The sequence below is a fragment of the Vanacampus margaritifer genome, chromosome 1 (assembly GCF_051991255.1).
Source record: "Vanacampus margaritifer isolate UIUO_Vmar chromosome 1, RoL_Vmar_1.0, whole genome shotgun sequence".
Lineage (NCBI taxonomy): Eukaryota > Metazoa > Chordata > Actinopteri > Syngnathiformes > Syngnathidae > Vanacampus > Vanacampus margaritifer.
The window spans coordinates 58,894,956-58,918,010 of NC_135432.1; the positions used below are offsets into that span (position 1 = coordinate 58,894,956).

General features: G+C 42.0%; 3 protein-coding genes across 7 annotated transcripts; 1 reads left to right on the top strand and 2 right to left on the bottom strand.

Moving 5' to 3' along the window:
* Positions 1–70: 70 nt before the first annotated feature.
* On the bottom strand, positions 71–3,838 carry LOC144043640 (dnaJ homolog subfamily C member 30, mitochondrial-like). Of its 2 annotated transcripts, XM_077557512.1 has the most exons (4): positions 3,794–3,838; positions 1,619–1,672; positions 1,298–1,506; positions 71–1,153 (listed from the first exon to the last, which is right to left on the bottom strand). In XM_077557512.1, exons 3-4 carry the CDS (start codon positions 1,395–1,397, stop codon positions 444–446), a joined length of 810 nt encoding a protein of 269 aa, XP_077413638.1. In that variant the 5' UTR covers positions 1,398–1,506; positions 1,619–1,672; positions 3,794–3,838; the 3' UTR covers positions 71–443. The 2 variants fall into 2 exon arrangements, with proteins under 2 accessions (XP_077413638.1, XP_077413629.1); XM_077557503.1 differs by having other exon boundaries at positions 71–1,506.
* On the top strand, positions 2,087–4,509 carry iah1 (isoamyl acetate hydrolyzing esterase 1 (putative)). The gene is made up of 6 exons (XM_077557525.1): positions 2,087–2,239; positions 2,351–2,403; positions 2,486–2,631; positions 3,726–3,887; positions 3,954–4,075; positions 4,207–4,509. Exons 1-6 carry the CDS (start codon positions 2,177–2,179, stop codon positions 4,381–4,383), a joined length of 723 nt encoding a protein of 240 aa, XP_077413651.1. The 5' UTR covers positions 2,087–2,176; the 3' UTR covers positions 4,384–4,509.
* adam17a (ADAM metallopeptidase domain 17a) lies at positions 4,099–22,693 on the bottom strand. Of its 4 annotated transcripts, XM_077557446.1 has the most exons (20): positions 22,448–22,693; positions 22,049–22,181; positions 18,631–18,764; positions 18,325–18,413; positions 17,411–17,594; positions 14,916–15,046; positions 14,746–14,832; positions 13,029–13,154; positions 12,812–12,956; positions 12,525–12,616; positions 12,061–12,213; positions 11,018–11,217; positions 10,783–10,886; positions 10,123–10,257; positions 9,903–10,033; positions 9,744–9,822; positions 8,830–8,918; positions 8,698–8,757; positions 7,589–7,625; positions 4,425–5,865 (listed from the first exon to the last, which is right to left on the bottom strand). In XM_077557446.1, exons 1-20 carry the CDS (start codon positions 22,551–22,553, stop codon positions 5,489–5,491), a joined length of 2,592 nt encoding a protein of 863 aa, XP_077413572.1. In that variant the 5' UTR covers positions 22,554–22,693; the 3' UTR covers positions 4,425–5,488. The 4 variants fall into 4 exon arrangements, with proteins under 4 accessions (XP_077413591.1, XP_077413572.1, XP_077413582.1 ...); XM_077557465.1 differs by lacking the exons at positions 4,425–5,865; positions 7,589–7,625 and adding an exon at positions 4,099–4,243 and having other exon boundaries at positions 22,448–22,692; XM_077557456.1 differs by lacking the exon at positions 7,589–7,625 and having other exon boundaries at positions 22,448–22,691.
* Between the last annotated feature and the right edge of the window lie 362 nt (positions 22,694–23,055).

A 23,055-nucleotide genomic window follows, 5' to 3' on the forward strand; every position in this document is an offset into this window, starting at 1 on the left:
ATATTTTCTCAGCAATTTGAATTTCTTCAAAAATACACGTTCAAGCTTATTTAGAATGACAAAGCAAATGTAGTGCTGTTCCAGGTATGGCTCATTTATTAATGGAGGACAAAAGCATTTTGCTCCCCAAAATAAAAGGCAATTTTTTCTAGAACTTTGCACTTCCCAAAAAGACTGATCATCAAAACATTTATAAATAATTAATATTTTTTAAATCAATCAGAGTGTGACATGACTTATTGTAAGTCAAAGAAGCTTAACTGTGATACAGTGACATTTATTCCGCTGTCAAGGACAGAAAGAAAAAAAATTAATTAATCTCTAAAAGGCCATTGTTACAATTCGCTCTGTAGTCCATAATTTACTATATAAATACCTATTATGATGTTCGACTGTGCATGAACAATATGTTAAGGTTTTTAAAAGTGGTCCATTTCCCCGCATCATCTCGACGCTCCTCCCCTCAAGGTGGCCACAAGCGCCAAGGCGGCAAGGAGCAGCATGACCACGCCCACCTCCGTGGCACTCTCCCTGTTCCTCTCGCCCACCGACTCCTCGCGTCTCCTCAGCATCTCCTCCTTCCGTTGCCGATGGTCTCTGTCCCTCTGGAGCTGCTCGCCGTAATGCGAGCGAAAGAACTCGTCGAAGTTGAACGTGCTCCCACGGGGGTCAAACGCCGCCTTCTTCCCTCCCGTCGACGAGGACCCTGGTCCGGTGGGCTTGGCAGCGGAGGGACCGGCCCGGGGCTTGTTGTTCAGGTCGAAGTGGCTCAAGAGGCCGCGGTCGTACTTCTTCCGCAAGCCCTTGTGGCCCAGCACCGCGTAGGCCTCGCTGATGTCCGAGAAGCGAATGGTGGCGTCGTCGTTGCCAGCGTTTCTGTCAGGGTGGTGGAGGAAGCATTGTTTGTAGTAGGCGGTTTTGATCTGGGCTTGGGTGGCCTTGGGAGACACGCCGAGGATGTCGTAGTAGCCCGTTTTGCTTCTGTAAAGAGGTTCATCTGGGGCACCATTTCCATAAGTCCTGATGAACGTTAAATGTCCCCAAAAGGTCGCCGGGTGAGCGCTGCTTTGCGGGGAGAAAATCCCAAGAGAGTCACCATGGCCCCGCCAAGTAGAAGCATGTCCGCGACTTGCACTTTTATCGTTCTTCAACCCTAAACAACAATCAACACCACGTCCACTGACATCATGTGAAATCCCAACAGTTACGTCCGAGTTCTTTACGTCTCCATACAGTCGATCTCGGTTAAAATCCACGAATAAACCCCCGTTGGATAACGTCAAAGAGTGCACTGTACCTTGTTTGTGCTTGCCAGTATGTTTCAGTGGGGAATAGTTGCATATTTTCGGGGAAACGTTGAACGTACTTCTGCCAAAACGGAGCATGACCTCCGCCATGTTTGCCAAATCCAAACACGGAAGTGATTGTCTTTCTTTTAGTTGTTTTTTTATTTTGTGCAGTGCCCTCTATTGCCCAGGATGGCGAAGTGAAGGCAACAATTTCAGTCTTTTTACAATTTTGTTTTTAAAATTAAATAATAAAGAAAGAATAAACGTTTTTATTTAAGATAGATTTTATAATAATTCATATACTGTAGTATTATAAAATTTATACTCACCCCCGAAGACCGCATTTCCCCCCAGTGATGGGAGTCTGCTCCAGTTTGAATTATCTGTTAAATCAGTGTTGAAAATTATTGTGGGAAGTGAGCGTCTCCACGTTAATATATTTTTTTATAAATTCGTTCAGGTTTTAATTTTTTTTAATTATTTTTTTTAGCATTATTCATCATTCAAATACAAACAATCAAGGCAAACATTCGCAGTTAAACAGCACCAAGAACAAAATAAAATAAAAATAAATTAAACAAGAAAAAAAGTGAGGAATTTACTTCAAAAGAAGATACCGGTCTATTAAAGAAAATAGTCTCTGGGCGCTTTTGTTACATATGAAATATAAGGATTTATTTTATATTATTTTGTATAGCTTGAGTTCATTTTTTCAAATTGTTGATGTGAGGCTTCGCCTTGATGTATTTGCATTTATGAATAAAATGTTTCACTAGAGAAATATTGTTTAGGTTAGGCACATTCGTGTCGAGAAGTTGAGGGTTATGTAATGCGCATGCGCCATACAACTGGCGTCAAGTGCTTCATGAATGGCATGACAAGCCGACATGTCTAAATTTAAAACTTTAATCTGGCCTCAAGTGATTCTTTTCGGGGATTCCATCACACAGGTTGGCTGCTGTTACATAAGGACTGGCTTTATGAATTTCACTTTTCTTGCTGTAGTTGTTCGTTCGCTGTTATGCTATGTTGCTAGCTGACTTTATTGTTGGTTCTTTCAGGGCTCCTTCCAAGTGAACGGATGGGGTTCGGGTATCGCCGATAAATTAGCAAGGTCTTTCCGTTCCTATATTATCCCAGACTAGTCGATGTATATTTCGGAGACTAAACAATGGGGATGTGTGTTTTTCGACCAGGAAGTGTGATGTAGTCAACAGAGGACTGTCGGGCTACAATTCCCGATGGGGAAAGATTGTTCTTCCCAGGATAGTGCATGAGGACGAGTCGGCAAATATTGCAGCGGTTACTGTCTTTTTTGGAGCCAACGACTGCGCCCTGCAAGGTACAACTCTACATACGGCTGCACCGACATAACGATCAAGTTTCCGCGGCGGCGGAATACGTCGTCGCGCAACATAAAAAGTTGCGCTCCGCCACGTTTTTTTTTTTCATTGTATTGTTTTCTTTACGGCATGGAAGTTTTTTTTATTTTAAAGTGTTTTGGAAGTGATTTTCATACAAATAATTACTCGAATTGATCGTATATGAATAACATTGCAAAAAGATGCAAAAAAAATGCATACACGTTTAACATTTGTGTTATTAATTGGTCAATAAATTCGATTACAATTATAAATATTAAAACTAGCATGAAATACCTCGTGAGGCTAATCAAGTGTGCCGCCATCTGGTGGCCAACAGTAGAACACTCAAAATAAAGAAGGGGGGGGGGGGGTCACGTGTTTATTGATTTATTGTAAAGAATGAAATTAAATAATATTTTAGCAGTTGGATGGACTAATCGCATCTCCAATTAAGCCGACTTTTAACAAAAGCAAACTATTGCGGTTTCATAATCTTTCCCAATTTTTTTCCAAAAGTCTTAGCATAGGTGTCAAACTGCGGTCCTCGAGGGCCGCAGGTTTTGGAGGTTTCCCTCTTCCAACACAAGCTGATTCCAATCAGCAGTATCGTTATCAGGCTTATGCAGAGCTTGCTGATGAGCTGATCATATATCAGCTGTGTTGGAGAACGGAAACATCCAAAACCTGCAGGACTGCGGCCCTCCAGGACTTGAGTTTGACACCTATGTCTTAGAGTGATGCAAAATAAATAAATAAAATGAGCTGACTAAGCAGTGTAATAGGCGGAAATGAATCCCTATGCAACAGCTATATACCGAAATGTGTTTTACCTATTTTCACTCAATATCATATATAAAACATCCAAGACTTTCCGTCTTGAGGAAATGCAATGCTGCACAGCTCCCGCGGAATGAGGGAGGCGGCGGGAGTTTTACAACACTTCACAATTACGAGAAAGTTCATCGATTTGTTGTCAATTCTCAATCTATTATCAACCCTTTAAATTAAATCTCCTGTACTGGATGTTGCATTGCGGGACTCGCACACTGAAATGATTCCAATCTGCATGTAGATAAGAACTCGCAGCAGCACGTCCCTCTGCACGAGTACTCCAAGAACCTGAAGGCGATGAGCAACTACCTGACCACGGCTGGAATCCCGGCAGGCAAGGTCATCTTCATAACCCCCCCTCCTATCCACGAGGCAGCCTGGGAGGAAGCGTGCAAGCTGAAAGGTAACTTCGCATGTTACATTGGCGTCTCCGCCGAAGCTCACCGAGTGTCCTTTTTTTGCGTCCCAGGTTGTCCTCTTAATCGTCTCAACTCTGTGGCGGGCCAGTACGCCCAGGCGTGCGTCCAGGCGGCTGCTCAGTGCGGCGCCGACGTCTTGGACTTGTGGACGCTCATGCAGAAAGACAAACAGGTTGCGTTTTATTGTATTATTAGCATATTTCATGAATAGAAAAAAAGAAAACTACTTATCTTTTAGGTTTTACTCCATTTTGAGGTGAAGAAGTCAATGCATCCAAATGACAATAGTTTGCTTCTCCCTAGGACTTCACAGTCTACCTGTCAGACGGCCTCCACCTGTCTGAAAAAGGCAACCAGTTTGTGATGGAACACCTTTGGGAGCTACTGGAGAGCAGAGTAGCTCATCTGCCCTCCATCCTGCCCTACTGGGCGGACGTGGACGCCGGGCTCCCCGAGAGCAGCCTGCTGTGCGAGCAGTAAACATGACGGCACGAGGACTCTTATTTTAAAGAGCCTGAACGTAACATTTTCCTGTATACAAACAAATCATTTATTTGGGATGTGTGAGTAAATAGTGGACATGAATAAAAAGCATTTTTTCACTGAGCAACAGTTTCACATACATTCACTTCATGTCAGCCATGTTACCGTTTTGTCTTGAACTTAAATAGCAGACATTGTGAGCACAATTTGACATAAGCACACAAAGCAGTAACACAACTTGAGCACCTCAGCTTCGCAACAGGAATTCCATTTCCCTGACTCGCTGTGTATGAGGGGGAATAACAGTCCAAGAAAGGCACAACAGTATTTTGGAGTCAGGGTGACACGATGAAGACTTATTTTAAAAGTTGCCAATCATGACAAAACACATAAGTGTGTACGGTAATCCCCGGCACTAACAGTTTTCTCCAACTCTGGGGTTCTTGGCATAGTTGTGTTCAAAATATACCACAAGATGGCGCCAAAGCCCAACTAATAGGAACTTGGTGTCACTCATTTTGTATGCTAGTGAAAAAGTTTGGACACACAAGTTGAGTTCTAAATGATTTTAAAGCGACATGTGGTATATTCACAACGTAAACTATTTATCCAGGCAATTCTACACATTCCAGGGGGCATCAATTACCGGCGATTTTTTTTCTATTTGAAGCAGGGCTTGGTCCCTGCCCCCCACAAATAGTGCGGGATTACAGTAAAACGATCATTCAGTGGTTATGTACACTAATATGCAGCGTAAATGATTTCAAAGTGCAGCATGGCGACTTGTGGCGAGCAAATACTGTGGAAAATGTGCTTGAGGTACGATGAAAGCGGAAATGACACTTCAATGGGAGGTGGTTCATCTTGAGAAGAGTATGGAAAGACCTTTGAGAATTTATCCGATATCCTTGATAGTAAGATTTAGGCCAATAGACTAGTATTCTCTTTGTCCTCATTAGTAAAGGCTGGTGCTACTATTGAAGGCAGAGGGCGTACTAGTACACGGATATCAATTAAATGCACAAGTGGCTTTCCATTGAGTAAGCGTCCACATGAATGTTAGTTACACAACAATTGGACTTAGCATTGAGTCTCTTTGGCTTCAAAGCACTCCTGCCTTTTGAGGCGCCGCCTCTCCCGGGCCGACGGGCTCTGATCGCTCAGATCCTCGAAGGAGGATCTCGTAGCCGACAAGCAGGCTCCTGCGGTTGGGAAGTCGTCGGCCCGGCCCGCCTCCTCTCCCGGGTGAGAGTCGCTGCTGTTGTCCTCCTGGATGGTGGCCATCCGCAGCCCCCCGCCATCGACGCCGTCCGGCGTGGGCACGTAGCTCGGGCCGGAGGTCGGGTTCGAGACGGCGGCGGCCGTCGCCTGGCGGCCCGGCGGCAAGGGCGCGGTCGGGCCGGCGGAGGAGAAAGTCGGAGGCTGAGGAGGCTTGACGATGCGCATGGGCGCCGCCTCCAGGTTGTTCAGGATTTCTTGCTGGAGTGAGAGGCAAGTGCAGAGATCAACTATGTGGGATGAGGCGGGATCAGTTTTGTTTTTTTACTCAAATCAGTGTGACATTTTAGTTCCATTTCCACCAAGCAGGACGCCCTATTCTTGGTTGAGATACAGACTCAAAATAAATACTGTAGACTGATTTCAGTATATTCTTAGATAACTACAAGTGTCTTGTTTGTCATGGCTGGCCAAGTACCGTACGTGCACATGGATTTTAAAACATTATTTATTTATTTTGGGTCCAAACAGATTTCAGCCTCAATGTGGTGCTCAGAGCCACTAGAGATGGCTGATGTTATGCTATATTAGCAATGGGACTGTTTCTTTAACAAATCCGATTTCAAATGTCTCCTTTCAGGGCCAGTGTGCTGGTCCTCGCCTTGATGATGTAAGACAGAGAGACCATTTGACCAGATATGTCCATATTTTTACATCCTGTGCAGACATCTGTTTTTTTTCTTCTCCTTATGTAAATTCATGAAAATGTAAGTTTTTCACATGACCAATTAGCATGTGTTGAATTTGCGTGATAAATGGGAGGCACCGTGTTAACGTGACCACGGCCTGCTCCCAAGTAGATCACGAGGGATGCAGGGGTGGAAAAAAGGCGTGTGTTGTGTGCGCGCATTATTATTGTTATACATTTAAAAATGTCATCTTCTTTTCTTTTCTTTTTTAAGAAAATGTAAGTCAACTTTTTACATTAGCAAAACTTCACTTCGTGAGGGTTCAAATAAGTTGATGAGCGGTGTCGGCGGCCCAGAAATTTAGCTCACTGGAGAAACTGGAGATGTCGCGGTGGCGTGGGTTCGAACCATGAGTTGGGTCGACACTGCCGGCAATAGCGACAATGAATGCGCATCCGAGGATGGCTGTTCAAGGCCGATCCTAGTGTCTTCTTTTTGCAAATTCAAAATATAGTCACCCTATATTAAAAAATATATATACATATATTGTGATGTTACAGTAAAGCTACAGCTCCACTATAAGCACAGATAAAGATTAGTAGTTCAAAAGCGCACCATAGGAAACTGAACAAAACTGTACTGCCTGGTGGAAACATGACTTCTGATCCAAGGACGTCATATCCATCTCAGGTAAAACATCCATTTTATGTCGTGCGTGAGTAAAACATATTTTTGTTAAGTCAGAGCAACACTGTAGCCCCTTTTATAAGGCTAGAAAAAGACAATATAACTCTACTTTTTCAAAACAGCCAGCCTGGCAATTTTCAAGCTTGAGAGGTAGTAACAGAACCGGACCAGCAGAGGGATGTGGCCTGTGTGAGTTGGCATTGGTGGAATGTTCTCACCCCCTCCCAAACAACAAAATAGTGACAACTGTGCAAAAAGCAACTAAAAACAAAACAGGGTAAATGACAGCAAGTGAATTAAAAAATAAAACCACCCTGCTCTGCTCGCGGCAGATGCAAACTGAAAATGTGGACACACACTGCATCTGATTGCACAGACGGCGACAAGTTTCAGTTTGAGTACTCCCAAGATGCAATCTTGCGTTCTTGAGGTAATTTCTGATCGGATGGCGCCTTGGACATCCTTGCAGCGACTTTGCGGGCGATCAGCGATTACGTCAAGGAGTAAAGGAGTGCGGGAGTATCACAAACGTGGGCCCACAGACCATGCATCATCATCATCATGGACTCGATGGCAACGCAACACCAAGCCATGGCGCACCCACTCACCTATGGCTGGAGCTCTACTACAAACCTCCAGCGTCTGCTGCAGTTCCAATAAGAAAAGGCCAAGAGTGACAGAAAGGTCATTGAAAGCCCGCACGGACCGACAGCCCAAACGCTAAGCTTCAACTCTGTGCTTTAAACTCACTTTTTTTTTTTTAAGTGGAAGTCAACCTTAAACATGTCTTGACAATAATATGTTATATGTGTCCTCAGTAGTCTAAACATGACATTCTGATTTATATTACATTTGTGGAATATGAGTTATGAAGCAAAATCCAGCCGTTTTTTAGCCATCTCAGGGGGCGGCCATTTTGCTACTTGCTATCGACTGAAGATTACATCAATGTTGCTCTAGGCTCAAGGTACAACCAATCACAGCTCACCTGTTTTCAGAAGCCGAGCTGTGATTGGTTGTTACCTGAGACCTGAGCAACATTGATGTCATCTTCAGTCGACAGCAAGTGGCAAAATGGCCGCCTTCTGATATTGATAGAAACTGCTGGATTTTGCTGTGTAACTCATACTCCATTAACGCAATATTAGCCAGAATGCTGTATTTGGACTAGTAGGGCTGCAAAAAATATATTATTGTCAAAAAAATGTTTTGGGGTGGACTTCCTCTTTAATGATATATACACCGGTACTTTTACATCTAACAATGTCCTCCTTTGTGCTAATATGCAGACCATAATCTTTCCAACTTGGCAGAGTGCCTTTCTAGTTCTCATTATATGCATAATACTTTCTACAATGACAGTACTTCGGAATCCATATATTGATGAGGATATCATATTGTATCACTTACCACTCTCACATACCGGAAATAATCGATAAAACATATTTGCAGCATCTATAGGGGCAAGTGCCGCTATTATTACAGTTCCGCTTTTACCGTTAGCCATTGATACAGCTCTTGTATTAAATGTCAAGGGTGTGACTGAAATGTTCGGTGTCTGTTTTTTTCTCTTCTTCCGGGTTAAAGTGATGGTAATGACTGGAAGGCAAAGGAAAAATGTCTCCGCTGAACAAAAATGCTTCATGCTCACCAAAGAATTCTTCAAAAGGAACTTTCACAATGCACATGGGGAGCGTGTAAGCGAAGATAAACTTACATTCAGAGGGCAGTACAGCGACATTGTGTTCTCCTCATACTGCTGGTCGAGTTTCTTGTCCTGGAAGAGAACATAAGGTCAAATATTTGTAACAGTTCAACTCCGCTTGTAGAATTAAAGTTAGGTTCTTACCACGCAGTGAACGAGAATACTAAGAGGGATCCAGAAGACGAGCGAGAACACGACAACAGAGCCCACGATGTTATCCGCCAGGAACTTCCCTAATGGGGAGACATTTAGACAAAATATGTATTAAGAAGGTAGGGGTGTCAGACGATTACAATTTTAAATCATAAGTAATCGCATTACTTCAATAGTTAAGTCACAAATAAACGCACATTTTATATCTGTTCTAAATGTACAATAAAATGTACAATAAAATATCTATTTTTCAAACTCTTAACATAAAAGTGGGAAAACAATGTTTAACGAATAGAAATATTCCTGCATCCTTTAATCATTGATACAATAATTTCATTATAATTCATAAAATGGGGTTAAAATTAAAAACATGAACTGTGCTATAAAAAACGAGTGTGATATTAATCTGTGTTGGTCATTTTTCTGCCACTAGATGGCATAATTGCATTTGGTGACAGCTCAGTGCATTTTCCTTTTCATATGAAGAGCTATCAAATCTTTAACAAGAAGCAACTTGTGAAATTCTGCACATTTTTTAAATTGTAAAATACAACTTGACCCAAGTCTCCACAAATATATGTGACTCTGGCAAAAATAATGTCCAACTTGTTTAATATTGTCCATATCTCCACAGTCAATCCTCGCGACATGCGGACCATTTTGCCGGAGCGGGTCACATATGCATTATTATTACATTTATTAAGGCTAAATTTTGACGTGGACGTGTCTGCTGCGTAACGACTGGAATTCCCCCAGTACAGGCTTTCCAAGAAAGGGGTGGTCATTAATCACGCGTTAAAAAAAAAATGCGGGGTTAAAGGAACTTTAAATTAACACACAAATTTTGATACCCCTAATAAAAAGTATTCCTGCTGTCATCTGGTTGTGTGATGACAATCACTTACCAAATGTGTTGATGTCCAGTTTGTCAATGAAGTCCCAGAGACGCTCAATAACATCCTGCACCTGCTTCATGCATTTCCCCTGCAAAAATATGAACGCCACCATAAAATCAATCGGAAGGTGACAGTGTCACGTCTCACGTGTACATTTCCCACACTCACATTCTCATCACAGAAGCCCACAGTGCAAGGTTTCCCTTTACGTAGGAAAAGGAAGTTGCCATTGCTCTGGACGAAGGGTGCGCAGGTGCCATCTTTTGTCCGGCAGCACACTTTGCAGGAATCCTCTGTTGCTGCATAGAGGAGTGTGGAATAACGCACAAGCACACACTGGGTAGGAAAAGGAACAGAAAATATGTGTTGCTTATGCTGAATTTCATACTATTGCAGGCACAGGACTGAAGGTTCTGCATGGCCTCACAGAACGGGTTGCACTCTCCATTGTGGCACCGGCCGTTGTCCACGCAAACCGTGTTGTCGATGGCGTTTTCCGGTCGAGGACACTCACTGCTGTTGCCTTCAAGTAAAACACAAATGTATTACAACTGAAATGTTTTTTTCTCTCTCTCTCGAAGATCACAAGCCTTAAAAGGTGTGTCAACCCAAACATTTTCTTTACAATAATATTTTGTAAGGCATTTTGGTTAATATTGCTTCTGTGGAATAAGAATTAAGCATGAAAATACATCCGCTTCTATCCATCTCATGGGGCGGCCATTTTGTCACTTGCTGTTGACTGAAAATGACATCACAGTTCCTAAGGGTTCAGGTCACGACCAATCACTGCTCAGCTTGCGGATGTCACATGACCAAACTCCGAAAACAGTTGAGCCGCGATTTGTCGTGGCCTGAGCCCTGAGCAACTGTGTTGTCATTTTCAGTTGGCAACAAATGACAAAATGGCCGCCCCCTGAGATTGATAAAAACAGGTGGATATTGCTGCTTTTATCCATATTCCACAAAGACTATATGAAATGAATTACGGATTCATATCGGATTCAGTTGCTTATCTCTGTGTGGGCAACAGGGGGCGCATACCAACCTGTGCAGGTGGCAATGCCCTTACAGGTCGCATTGATGGGCTCTTGGCACCTTGTTCCTGCCAGCTCAAACTTGCACTTGTTGCAGCACGGGCTGTTTCGGTCACTGTGAGGTAAAAGTAAGGGTGTGCATTCAGACAATGAAGACAAACTACATAAATTCTCTGTCAAATATTTGGAGTTTGAGTGCAGTGAGCAGGTTGAAAAAGAATAAACTTTTTATGTCAGATTTCATACCTGCACTGTGAATCTGGTTTGAATTTGCAGTCGAACAAGCAGCAAGCGTCGTCGTTGAGGTGAAGCAAGCCGGGGTCGCACTCCTCGCCTTCTTCCACCCGGGAGTTCCCACACACTTTGCGATTCCTCTCCTTGAAGCACATGGGAGCCTTGAAACGCAGCGTCTTGACGACAGAGATTTTGCTGCAGTTGGAGAAACGCTGCGAGAGGAGACGTTGGAGGGGTTAAAGTTGACTGACTGACTGACTGCAAGTGAGGCAGCACTCGCAGTCCGACTGGAAAAACTCTTCAAATGGGATTAATCGGCTTATTAAATCACGAGCACAAAAATGTGCTCATTGTTTTTGTTAGGACTGTTTGTGAATTCTGTATTCACAACAACAACAAAAGTCTTGATAATAATTAAATCATAAAGTCAAAGTTGAGGCTTGTTTTTCGTTATTACAGATTACTGAATGTGGCTCATCTAAAACCGGCTTTCACACTTTGCATCGCACATTGCATCGACTAAACACCTTCAGTGGCATCTGAAGCTGGACTCATTTTCAATGCCTCAAGTTTTGCCAGTCTGATTGGACGTCATCCAAGCGTTACTGACTTTTATTGCAATTTATGCAAATGATGCGAGCCTGCTGGCAAACTGATAAGTCGCCTACGTCAGCAATCTGCGCTGATGGCTCAAAAAAAGGGGGCTTCAAAAGAAACGTATTACGCAACCTAATTGCATGTCATACAACAGAATATTTATACATTTGCATTTTATTTGACAAGTCAGTAAATTACAGCCTTCTTTTGGAAGACCGCAAATGTCTGTAGAAGAAATTGAAAGACTTAAGAGTTGTTTCTGATAAAGTAACAGACATGTTGGACTTTGGTGCTACAAGTTCTAATTAATAGTTACTAATTCATCATCTATCCATTATCTGAACTGCTTAACAGTGGGAAAAAGAAAACAAAAAACAATAACAAAATGTGGCCAAATGGCAGAGTTGGGTTAAAACATATTTGCAGGTCCGTTTGTTGCAGCAGCATGACGTTTGTACCTTGTTGTTGACATGGTCTCCGCTCACAGCAATTGGGTACATTATAAACTTCCCGCCCTGGTCGTCACTGGGAGCACAGTGTGGAATGTTGTCCGGATCGTGCTCGGCTCCGAAATTATGGCCCAGCTCATGAGTGGTCACCAAATCTGCCTCCTGGTGGGACAAGCAAATACTTGCGTTTAGGATAAGCACAGCTCAGGACTGAAAAGTTTACCGACAAAGCTTCTTGACATACCAGACAAACCTTTCCTCACGTTACATTCAGTAAAACATTGTATATTGTACATTAAAGCCTCTTAATGAATTTCAACACTCACATATTCTTTAGGCAATTATTTTAACTTAAAGATGCAGCAATCTATGTCAAGTTATTTGCTCAAATTGAAGGATGTATATAATTATAACAAAACATGCCATGGATATCAACCATGTTTTATTCATATTTTATGAGAGGTGATCTTGACCTTTGTCAGGATTGTTTTGCCGTAATTCTTGGTGCTGGTCAAGCCGGTGTTGAGGTAACTGGGCTTCTTGGCAGTTCGAGATGGATAAAAAGCTGTAAAAGCATAAGATTTCAGTATTTATCCTCCTTACACACATCCAGTACAGTTTCTTTACACCCTTTGTGTTAACTACAAACACAGGACACAAGCAGCAACAGAAGAATGACACAAGCAGGACTGTCAAATGCACCAAACACGACCAATATGTCTAAAAGGTAGGCTTTTCAAAACAGGGCCATTGTCCTTACCTGTGGGGCAGAGGCCGCCCAGTGCCTGAGGTTTCGAGGGGGCCACGTAGGCGAGGCCCAAGGTGCCCTCTGCAAAATCCTGGTAGGTGAACAGGTGGGCCAGACACACCTTAGATGCGTTGTCGGCTATGTCTGCGCTGAATTGCTGCAGACAATTTTGGCATTATTTGATGCACTGCAGCTCCTTGTATTACACCATTATTTTCTCCCCACCTACCTCCAGAAGCTTCTTGACATCCCAAACGTCTTTGCCTTGCACAGGGCTGGTCTCCATGTTGTAGTGGGCCCAGGGGGTGCCAGCACGACCCGGAGGAGGTTCCGTGGGCTCCGGGTGGATGACGATCTGAGAATAGATCCAGTGATGATATAAATATATATATTTTTTAAAACAATTATAAAATATTTTTAGTAAGTGTGTCAGACGCTTATTTATTTATTTTTAATCGTAATTAATTGCATGACAAAAAAGTTTAATTAATAGAATTATGGCTGCATCTTTTAGCCATTGATACAGTCATTTCATAATAATTCATAAAATGTAGTTAAAATTAAAAAGATGTTCTGTACGATATTGATTTGTGTTGAGGTCATTTTTCTGCCACTAGAAGGCAAAAGGTGGCATCTACGACTCATTGCATTTTTCTTTTCATATTAAAGCTAGCTAATCTTTAACATGAAGTAACTTTTGACCTTGTCCCCAGTCTCCGCAAATACCAGTGCTCGCCCAAAAGTTTGAATACCCTCCAAAACTTTAAAGTTGAATAATTTCCGTAATTACATTCAAAAAGTCAAACTTTTATAGATTATAGATACAGGGCCCACAACTGAAGTCATTTCATGTATTTATTTATTTTTACATTATTCGGGCTTCATAAAACCCATGAAAACAGGATATCAGAAAAAAATTTGAATAATGTGAAGAAATCACCATGCATACTTCCCAGTCTACTGTATTACAAAAGGAAAACAAGGGCCACAATACAGTTCTATCAAGAGGAAAATGAGGGCCACCAGACCCAAAAACAAAGAGCTGACAGCAAGCATCAAAAAAGCCTGGGCTTCCAGGAACCCCAGGCAATGCCACGGCGCATCAAGGCAGTGATTAAGGCAAAGGGAATCCATCCAACTATTGGAGATTGACATATCGTTTTGAAAATACCATCCGTCCAGCTTTTCTTTCCATGCAAAAGACTGGGAAGTACGCATGGTGATTTCTTCATATTATTCTAATTTTTTGACATCCAATTTTAGTGGGTTTTATGAGCTGGAAGCCCAAATAATGTAAAAAAATGAACAAATAAATACTTAAAATCACTTGAGTTGTGGGCCCTGAATCTATAATCCATGAAAATTTGACTTTTTGAATGAAATTACAGAAATGATTCCACTTTTCAAGGATGTTCTCATTTTTTTGACGAGCACCTTCATATGCATATTATTAAATTTATCACTGCTAAATTTTGACGTGGACGTGTTTGCTGCATTGCGACTGGAATTTCCCCAGTACAGACTTTCCAAAAGGTGGTCATTTAACACGCGTTAAAGGAACTTTAAATTAACGCACTAATTTTGACACCCCTAATTTTGAGCATCACAAACTTCAGAACCTCAGTCAATAAATAACAAATAAATTTCATGTACTTTAAACTATAAAAATACCATTGACAATGAACAAGAAATGACTTGGTGTGACTGAATAATGAATGCATATCTGTTGAGTGAGAAAAGGCCAGTCACAGTCCAATACACAGTGTGTCTATTCATTCGCAACGCCAGTGGAACAAACTTAATGAGCCGCACACAAAAGCTTTCAGTTCCTCTTAAAATGTATGTCTCAACGAGGGGACCGTTTTAGTCCGCCAGTCGGTCGCTTCCTGCAGTGACGCAGCAAAAAGTGAGGACTCTTTAGTGCCGTCATGGTGTACTACACAAACCTGATTGATTTGCACCCCATAGCCTTTGAATTCGTCATCCCACGACGTAGTTCGATAAATGTCATCGACTCGATCGATGAGCTCAATCTGAAGCAAGACAAACATACACAAAAATATTACAACATATTTTATTAGCTAAACAGAGGATTTTGGGGTTGTAGGTGTCTGACCAGATAATTGACCGTGACGCTCTCTTGTCCGCGACCCATGTGTTGAAAGAAGCGGTGGTCTGCGACCAGCAACAGGGGGCAGGTGTTCTTGTTGTGGTCGAGGACTTGACGCTTCTCTCTGTGATGAGAATCTGCAAAGTCAAAGGTGCCGTTTTAGCCAGACATAAACAAAAAGAGCAACAGATGTGCACTGCCGTATTCAAACAAACATCAGAAAGGGATTAGCAGACATGAGGATAAACACACAAGCATACGCCCTTAAAAAGTAAACAATTAAGTCATCTTCCACCACTTCACTTTCTCAGGGAGCTCTTCAAGACAGAGCAAACAGAAATTTGAATGCATTACACTAAGCATCATATTTCAGAATGAAAGGTGAACTTCATGGCGAGAATGCAAGCAACACTCAATGATACTGAGAATAAGCACCACTCTCATACTGTTAAATTAAGACTGCTCTGACGGGTGTCAAATGTCAGTCAAGGTCAGGGTGCAGACGAGCAACTGTTGGGATTCCAGTCCAGTATCTCCCATTTACTAGACAGGCGCTATGTAGAAGTTGCACTGTGGAATTTTGGCCATTTATTTTTTTTCCTATACTCTTGCTTAAGTTATCTCACAGTATCTGTGCTGGACCATGGCTCAAAAGGCTCTCTACATTTCAGCCAATGGTTTTAGACGATGAAAACATCCCTATTCAAAATCGTTGGTGGTAAATATTAACTCTTTCACTGCCAGACGTTTTCAGAAATGGGTTGTCCCCACTGCCAGCCGATTTAAGCATTTTGACTGCTCTTTCAAGGTCCACAGAAAATGTTGTGTTTGGACTATGGAAACACACATACTACCAAATGAAAGATTGGACTCTCAGCTTTCATCAGAAAAAAAAGTTTGTTTCTACCTTATTCCGTTCTTTAGTAATCAACAATAGAAAATGGTTACTTTCACTGAAATTCTCTCTTTTGAAACAAAAAACGGAGAAAAAGAGCTTTTTGTGAAACGATGTTATTTCATGCACTCTAGTGAATTGTACACTTCTTTTTGTCCATGAATGATGCCACAAACACCTAAATAGTGCTTTACTTCTGTAAAACGCTTTCACCAACAATGAAAAAGTGTTTTTTGATTGCAAAATACGTTTATTTCCATTCAACAGTGTAACAATTTGACAAAACAATTTCGCAAACTATTTACAAATGTGTGCAACTGTGGTACTACTTACAATTATGTGGATGTTTCAAATACAGTTTTTCCTTTTGTAACGCTCTCCTGCGTGCAAGGAGACGCCAGGACTCGCACAACAGTTTACTTTCACTTTCGCATTGGTCCGTTTTGCGTGCAAACGTTACACTTTCTTGACGGGCTTTTTTTCCGGGGAATAAAAAGCAAGTAGCAGACTGTACACACTTCCTCCGATGAATATGCATTGGACTCGGGGCACTCTCCGTCGTCCGATCGAACGTCCGCCTGTGCGTGCTCGGTTGCGCTCCGCGTTACGACACCGTCATAGCCGCCGCGTCAGCGGTTCCAATTTCGCTGTCAAGCTCGGATTCACCTTCATCATCATCGATGATGATCATCGTCGTCATCAATGTACTATTTTAGCGTTGGTCGATGCCTTTTGTCTTGTAAGTGTAGAGCTGCTTGCAAACGCTCGCCATTGCCCGTTCCCTCCTCCATCTAGCTCCATCTAACGTCTTTTACTGCCGCGTCAATGCTTCCCAACCACGGAGTCACCACCCTCATCTTCATCATCGATGATGATCATCGTCGTCAACAAAGTGCTCTCTCAGCGATGCTTTTGGTCTTTGAAAAAAACGGCTCGGGCGTGAGCTCCTCACGACCGGCCGCCATTTTTCCTTTGTCTTCCATTCTCATCTCCTGCTCGACGCTCTAGCTCCGCCTCTACTGACACCCACCCGATCTTGTCAAAAGAGAGTCATCGCTGCCCTCTAGGGGCCAAAAATAGTCATTAGGCACAACAGACAGGCTGGAAACTTTCACCAGACATGCGGAAGGGTTTCCTCTACCCGTTTCAAAAAAAAAAAAAAAAATCATTGGATGACGTCTTTTGACGTCATTGGCAGTGCTCGGTAGGTTTTTACTTGACGTCTTTAAACGTCAGTGGCAGTGAAAGAGTTAACAGGCTCCCTTAAAATGTCAGATACTTGAAACAGATTTAAAAAGCAGGACAAAGTAGCTTAATTTCATAACTCGCCCTTTGTCAAAATTTACTGAGTACAGTGAAGAAAGGATAATTATCCCTAATCATAATTTTGTATGTGTATAGCGACAGCACAAGAATCTTATCTGACACCCACGCCCTTTTCTCCAGCGACCAGAGCCTCCTCCAGTTTAGACATTTGTAATCCTCCTACACCTTTTCTTCCCTGCTTTTCCGAACCAACTTACACCATCTCCGACAACTAAAACACGTCATCTCTCTGTGTGTGTTTCAGGCTGCAAATGCGAGAGACAAGTCAAAGCAAACACACCGTTTATCTTGTCCGTCACCTCGGGCTCGTCCCAGCCTGCCCTGGCGGACTCAGGCAGCAGGTCCTTGGCGTGCAGGTAAGCACACACTTTTGGAGAGGCTATGCGGCTCAGATTCTTGATGTCTTGTGAGCGATACACCAGCAACCTGCCATCGCCAGGGCTGTTTGTAAACCTCCATAAGGGCTGTCAAAAATGGACAAAACAGTTGAGTTGAAAAAATGTGTACGATTTTTGAAAGACATTAAACAATGCACTTAGGTGAGTACGTGTCTCAGTCCTGGCTGCTCAACACAATGACGTTTAGTTGACAATAATTCCATGTGGTAAAAGTTAACAGTGAGTATACAGTGGTTAATTTAGTGTGTGACAGTTATGAAAATGTCACGTGAAAGCTGCCTGTAAGTTAATAATGGTTTTATGACTGCCAGAGTTTGACCCTGCAATTAATTATTTGTATTTCCATTATTTCCTATGGCATCGTTTGCCAAACTTAAGGTCAGGACCCAAAATAGATTCTTCATTGATATATTGATTATCAGCCAGACTCTCAATTCCTTTGAAGTTTTTGATTCATGTTTGTTATTTTTGTTCAGTTTATGTACAGTATATGTAGATGTTATGAAAATATATGATGCATTTAATTAAACTGGGAGAAACCAAATTGGTTCTCATACTGATTTTGTTTTTTTGGGGGGGGGGGGGGGGGCATTTCCAAATACAAACAAATGTGAGGTCAACAAACAACACAAAAGGGATTTTGTTCAATGCTGGAGGTTCCATTGCTTAAAGCAACTTTAACTGGTCCCTGTTTCTCTCTTCAAAATAAAACCAGAAGCATCCAACAAACAGAGTGACGTGAACTAATGCATTATTTAATCTATATGCAAACAAAAATTATGATTTTGCTCCTTACCTCTACATTGTACTCTGCTTCATCACTTAGAATGTGAGCCGAAAACTCATCGCCATCGATGTGTGCCTGCACACGAGAATTCTCTTCACCTGAAAACAAAAGAGCATTTGATTCGGCAACAATGTTCCTATAATAGAAAAACACCATGTCCTGATTATAGACGTTTGATAACAGTTGTAAATAAAAACAAAACAGTAAGAATACAAAATAAATGTGACACTGAACTGGAAAAGTGATACATGTTTTGACCATCAAACTTGTCAACAGAGCTACACATGCAAGTGAGGTGATTTCACGTCAACTCACCGACCACATGCCCCGTGAAATAGTTCTGACGCTGAACGTTGAAGTTCTCCTCCCTTCCGAATTTATCGACAAACACGGCTTTGAAGTTGTCAGTGAAAATGTCTGTCTTGGTGGTCAAGTACAGCTTGAACTGTCTGGAAAGAACACAGACCAACATTATACATACAAATACATGTCACATTTGACCTGCACAATCTAATGACAATACAAGCCCTAAGGTTTGTCAAGCTCCTCTCTGCTCCAATGAAATCCATTGCAAATATCGATCCACAAAACTTTTGTCAGCTTCAATAAAACTTGACCAAACAAAGTTCCATCAAGCTGTGGACCTCCAACAAGCAAAATAGTGAAGCAATGTTCCAATAGATTGTGTAAATCAGATTTAAGGAATCCACAAAGGCTGCGTTCAGATTGCTAGCCCAAATCCGATTTTTGGCCCATCCAGATTGCAGGGTTTTTCCTGTGTACAAAATTCAGAGGCGACCACCTCCAGCCTGAGCCACTCCCATCACCCAACACAGCGATCCAGCAGTGTTGATTAAGCTCGGCAGCGACGCATTTGAACTGTAGTTGCAGTGTTGCGCCATTATGGAGGCACTATATTAACAGCAGTGCACCAGAAAGACCTGAAGCAACAACCAAAGAAGAAACAGCTTTCTTTTTTAAAAACTTTAATATGCTGAAGAAGAAACGGATCATGGAGCAACAGTCATACATGCCCATTTCCTGGTTGTGAGGCAGAGGTGGCGCGTTCAAGCCATTGCCAAAGTCATAAAAACACAGTACAGACGCTCCCCTACTTACGAACATTCGAGTTACGAACAACGGTACATACGAACATGTCTGCGCGCATGCGCGCATGTCAAAAAATGTTCGGAAAGAGATGCTGCAAGTTAGATTTTGTATTGCGCACCTTTTTCCGAGTACTGTAGTGCTTCTTTCCGCCGCTAATACCGACGCTTGGCGCTGTGAGAGCTCACCCAGCATTGGAGGCTCAGCAACGTGTCGAGGAGGAGGAAGAAGAAGAAACGCCTGTCGCTCATAGATAAAGCCATCGCACTCTTCGAGCAGCAAGACCCAAATATTGAACGTTGCACAAAGGTTGCAAATCAATTGAATGATGCCATACAGTGCTACCGCATCATTTATGATGAAAAAAGAAGAAAACTGTGCAATCGTCGTTAGATCGCTTCTTTCGGCCAGTTTCTAGTAAATCCTCCAAGGAAGATACTCATCAACCCTCATCTTCTTCTCCGCGACCCTCAACTTCTTCCTACATTGAAGTTACGGAGGAGGAAGTAACTTTTGAAGCCCATTCCAGCGACGACGAAGAACCTCTCACGATATAAAATCTTCTTCTTCCTCCTCCTCCATCAAATCCTTAAGCATCGAGTACATCTTCAAAAAGTAAGTTAAACTTCATTTTATTTATCTTATTACGTACATGTACATACTGTGTGTGCCTCTTGCTCTCTCTCTCTAACATACGTAGTGCAGTACTGTACGTATTCTCTTTAAACATAAATTATAATACAAAATATAGCACTGAAGCAACTTACGAACAAATTCACCTTACGAACGATCGCTCGGAACGTAACTCGTTCGTAAGTTGGGGAGCGTCTGTATATACAATAAGCATAATAGTGTTTTACAACAATAATGAACTATATTTACAATTTAATATGTACTAGTGGTTGAACTTTTAATAATTAAAGTTAAAAAATGGCAAAAATGAATGGCAACTTTGTATTCAAATAATTTCTCATTTCTAGTCCCTGAAATTAAAATGGCTGCAGGAGGGCAGCCGAGAATGGCATAGGTCACCGCCGCGAGTACCGACACCTTAAAATAAGACTGGTATTGGCACTTAAACCGTTATCTGGTATTGGTAGTCACACATCATAGTCAGGATGATACTACCTCATTTTGAGTCCGGAAAAACCCTGATTGAAATCCGAGTTTTGCAGGACGGATTGAAACCACATGCGGGAGGTAGTTTCATATCCGATTTGGACAGGATACGTCTCAGTCTGATCAGCTCGAAACACTCAAGAGGCAGTAAAGAGCGTCACATGACGTCAAACACTAAACGCGCTTGGGTACCAGCAACCTGTCGGATGGGTCAATAATGTGTCTCAGTCTGAACAGGGCCAGATCGGATTTGGACACTTGCTAAAAACAGTCTGGACAATCAACCCTAAAAATTGGATTTGAGGAGGAATCCGATTGGAGTCAGATATGCCTGAAGTCTGAACGCAGCCAAAGTGGAGGGTTGTCTTCAATGGATTACACAGTGGGGACGGCCTTCCCCGAGCTAAATGTTTCCAAGATAAACAAGCATTCCTACATTTGCACCAAGGTAAGACGATAATGGGCTAGGCTAAAGCGAAGGAGCAACCGAACGAGCTAAACGCCATCTTTTAGCTGGGTCTCATACTTGGATCTCTGTAACGTTTTATCGATTTACACAAAGTGAAAATAGCATCATGACAGGCACTTTGGTTTTGAAAAAACAATCAGTTTACAGGTACATTTATTAAAAATGGGAATTATTTTGCAGGGTTACAATTTCCACACTGAGAGAGACGCCTTTGTTGTTTACCTCGGACTTATCTTGAGATCTGTATGCTTTAGCCTCGATAATTGTGAAGTCTGCTTTTCTGCATATTTTAATATTATGAATACATCCTTCCACTGCATACTGTAGTGTAAACCCTTTTTCCACAATCTGGAAAATATATTGTGCTTGTATTGCTCCAAAAAACTAACTGACATGCTCTGTTACCTTCATTTACATTGTAAGTGTAGAGAATGGATGTCAGACCCTGAAGCGTCGACTGAGGTGGAGCTTTTGCGGAAAGGTCAATTGGGATTCATTTGGTTGAAAAGCACAAACCCCATAATTTGTTCGTAAAGGCTGCTTATTACTAAAAATGTATGACTTCTTGTATATTATTGCGCATGAGTCCTTGGAACTTTAGTGCGTCCACTCATGATGAATAATTCCCACCCAATTTTCATGTTAATTGGTTACACGGGTGTCGAGGGCTGATTTCGATGTGGCACCCCTGTGGATGCCCGCGGGGGGCTACTGCCCTAATGGCCAAAGCCTCTGCACACCCCTGGCTGGGATAGGCTCCAGCTCACGTGCAAGGCTAAAACCCTGAACAGGATCGCTATAGAAAATGGTTGGAATTTAAATTATACCAAAGTTATTTTATGTTAAGATAACTGTATTTTATTTAACTCGGGTGTTTCTTTCAGGTTCGTTATCCAAGTCTGGTTAAGTACAAAAGAGAAAAAAAAGTTGAAACCTAATAAGCGTTGAAGCGGTTTAATAAAGCAACAGAACTTGGATCCCACAATAAAATTACAAAAATAGGAGACAAATACTGGCGTTTGAATGCTCGTTGTTCACCTCTGCAAGGCTCTGAAGCTAACCAGGCGCTCCAAGCGCGATGAGGCGTGCACGTCCCTCTTCCTCACAGAGTGCAACTGGAGGTCCGACACTGGCAGAATCTCATAATCAGCCAAAATGGAATGAAGTGCATCTGAAAGACATTGCGTGGCACCAGACACGAATAACTAGATAATGAGCAGCTATTATAATAGAACAATAGAGTATTTTGTGGCTGACAAAAACACAGCTGGTCCTTGTTAGCAATTAGCACAACCCTAATACATTCGAAACAATATAATTCATAATTGAAATGTAAGCAGATATGTGTAAAGTAACATGAAGTCGTAATTTAGCGGAGTTGTTTTGAACAACAGAATGATTCGAATGCCAATCTTAAAAATAGCTAGCAATATTTACCAATTTCGGCGTTAGCTTCACGGCTTTCTTCCACCGTAATTATTGACTTAAAAGCTCCGCTCAAGGATAAGTGAGCCAGAAAAGCAAAAAAGAACACGCTCCACATGGTGAAACAGCGCAGATAACAAACATCACAGCGTCGCCGACATTGTCATAAAATCGTACAGCTCGTCTGTGTGAAACTAGTCCTAGCATACGAAAAACGGAAGTTGACAGAACGACAACTTCCGCTCGGAGTGTCGTCCGCTACCTTTTTCCATACCAAAGCGCGTCATCCACCTACGCATTTTAACATTACTACATGGTATTTGTCAGAGGTCTAGGGATTACTGTGACATTGTGAAAGTAGCGATCAAAAAAAGAATATTTTTTCATTTTAATGTAGAATTTGGTGTGGTAATTAAACTAAAAACAAATAAAAAAATTAGATCGTACACTCCACGCCCAAAGCCTCAGAAATATTACTGCAGTATAGTTTTTGTCACAATATTGTAAATCAGTATTCCTTTACAACAATGAATCCAGTAAGGGGACTGTTCCAATATTTGCTTATTACTGCATTCCCTCTTGAAATATAATTGATGTGACGTGGTTAGTAGAACTACCTC

Coding starts and splice junctions, on each gene's coding strand:
- iah1 (XM_077557525.1), top strand. CDS start 2,177: ATGTCTAAATTTAAAACTTTAATCTGGCCTCAAGTGATTCTTTTCGGG. Junction 2,632..3,725: donor CAACGACTGCGCCCTGCAAG/GTACAACTCTAC, acceptor ATCTGCATGTAG/ATAAGAACTCGCAGCAGCAC. Junction 3,888..3,953: donor GGAAGCGTGCAAGCTGAAAG/GTAACTTCGCAT, acceptor TTTGCGTCCCAG/GTTGTCCTCTTAATCGTCTC.
- LOC144043640 (XM_077557503.1), bottom strand. CDS start 1,397: ATGGCGGAGGTCATGCTCCGTTTTGGCAGAAGTACGTTCAACGTTTCC.
- adam17a (XM_077557446.1), bottom strand. CDS start 22,553: ATGTGGAGCGTGTTCTTTTTTGCTTTTCTGGCTCACTTATCCTTGAGC. Junction 18,765..22,048: donor AGCTTCAGAGCCTTGCAGAG/GTGAACAACGAG, acceptor TGTTCTTTCCAG/ACAGTTCAAGCTGTACTTGA. Junction 8,758..8,829: donor GTATTCTCGTTCACTGCGTG/GTAAGAACCTAA, acceptor GTTCTCTTCCAG/GACAAGAAACTCGACCAGCA.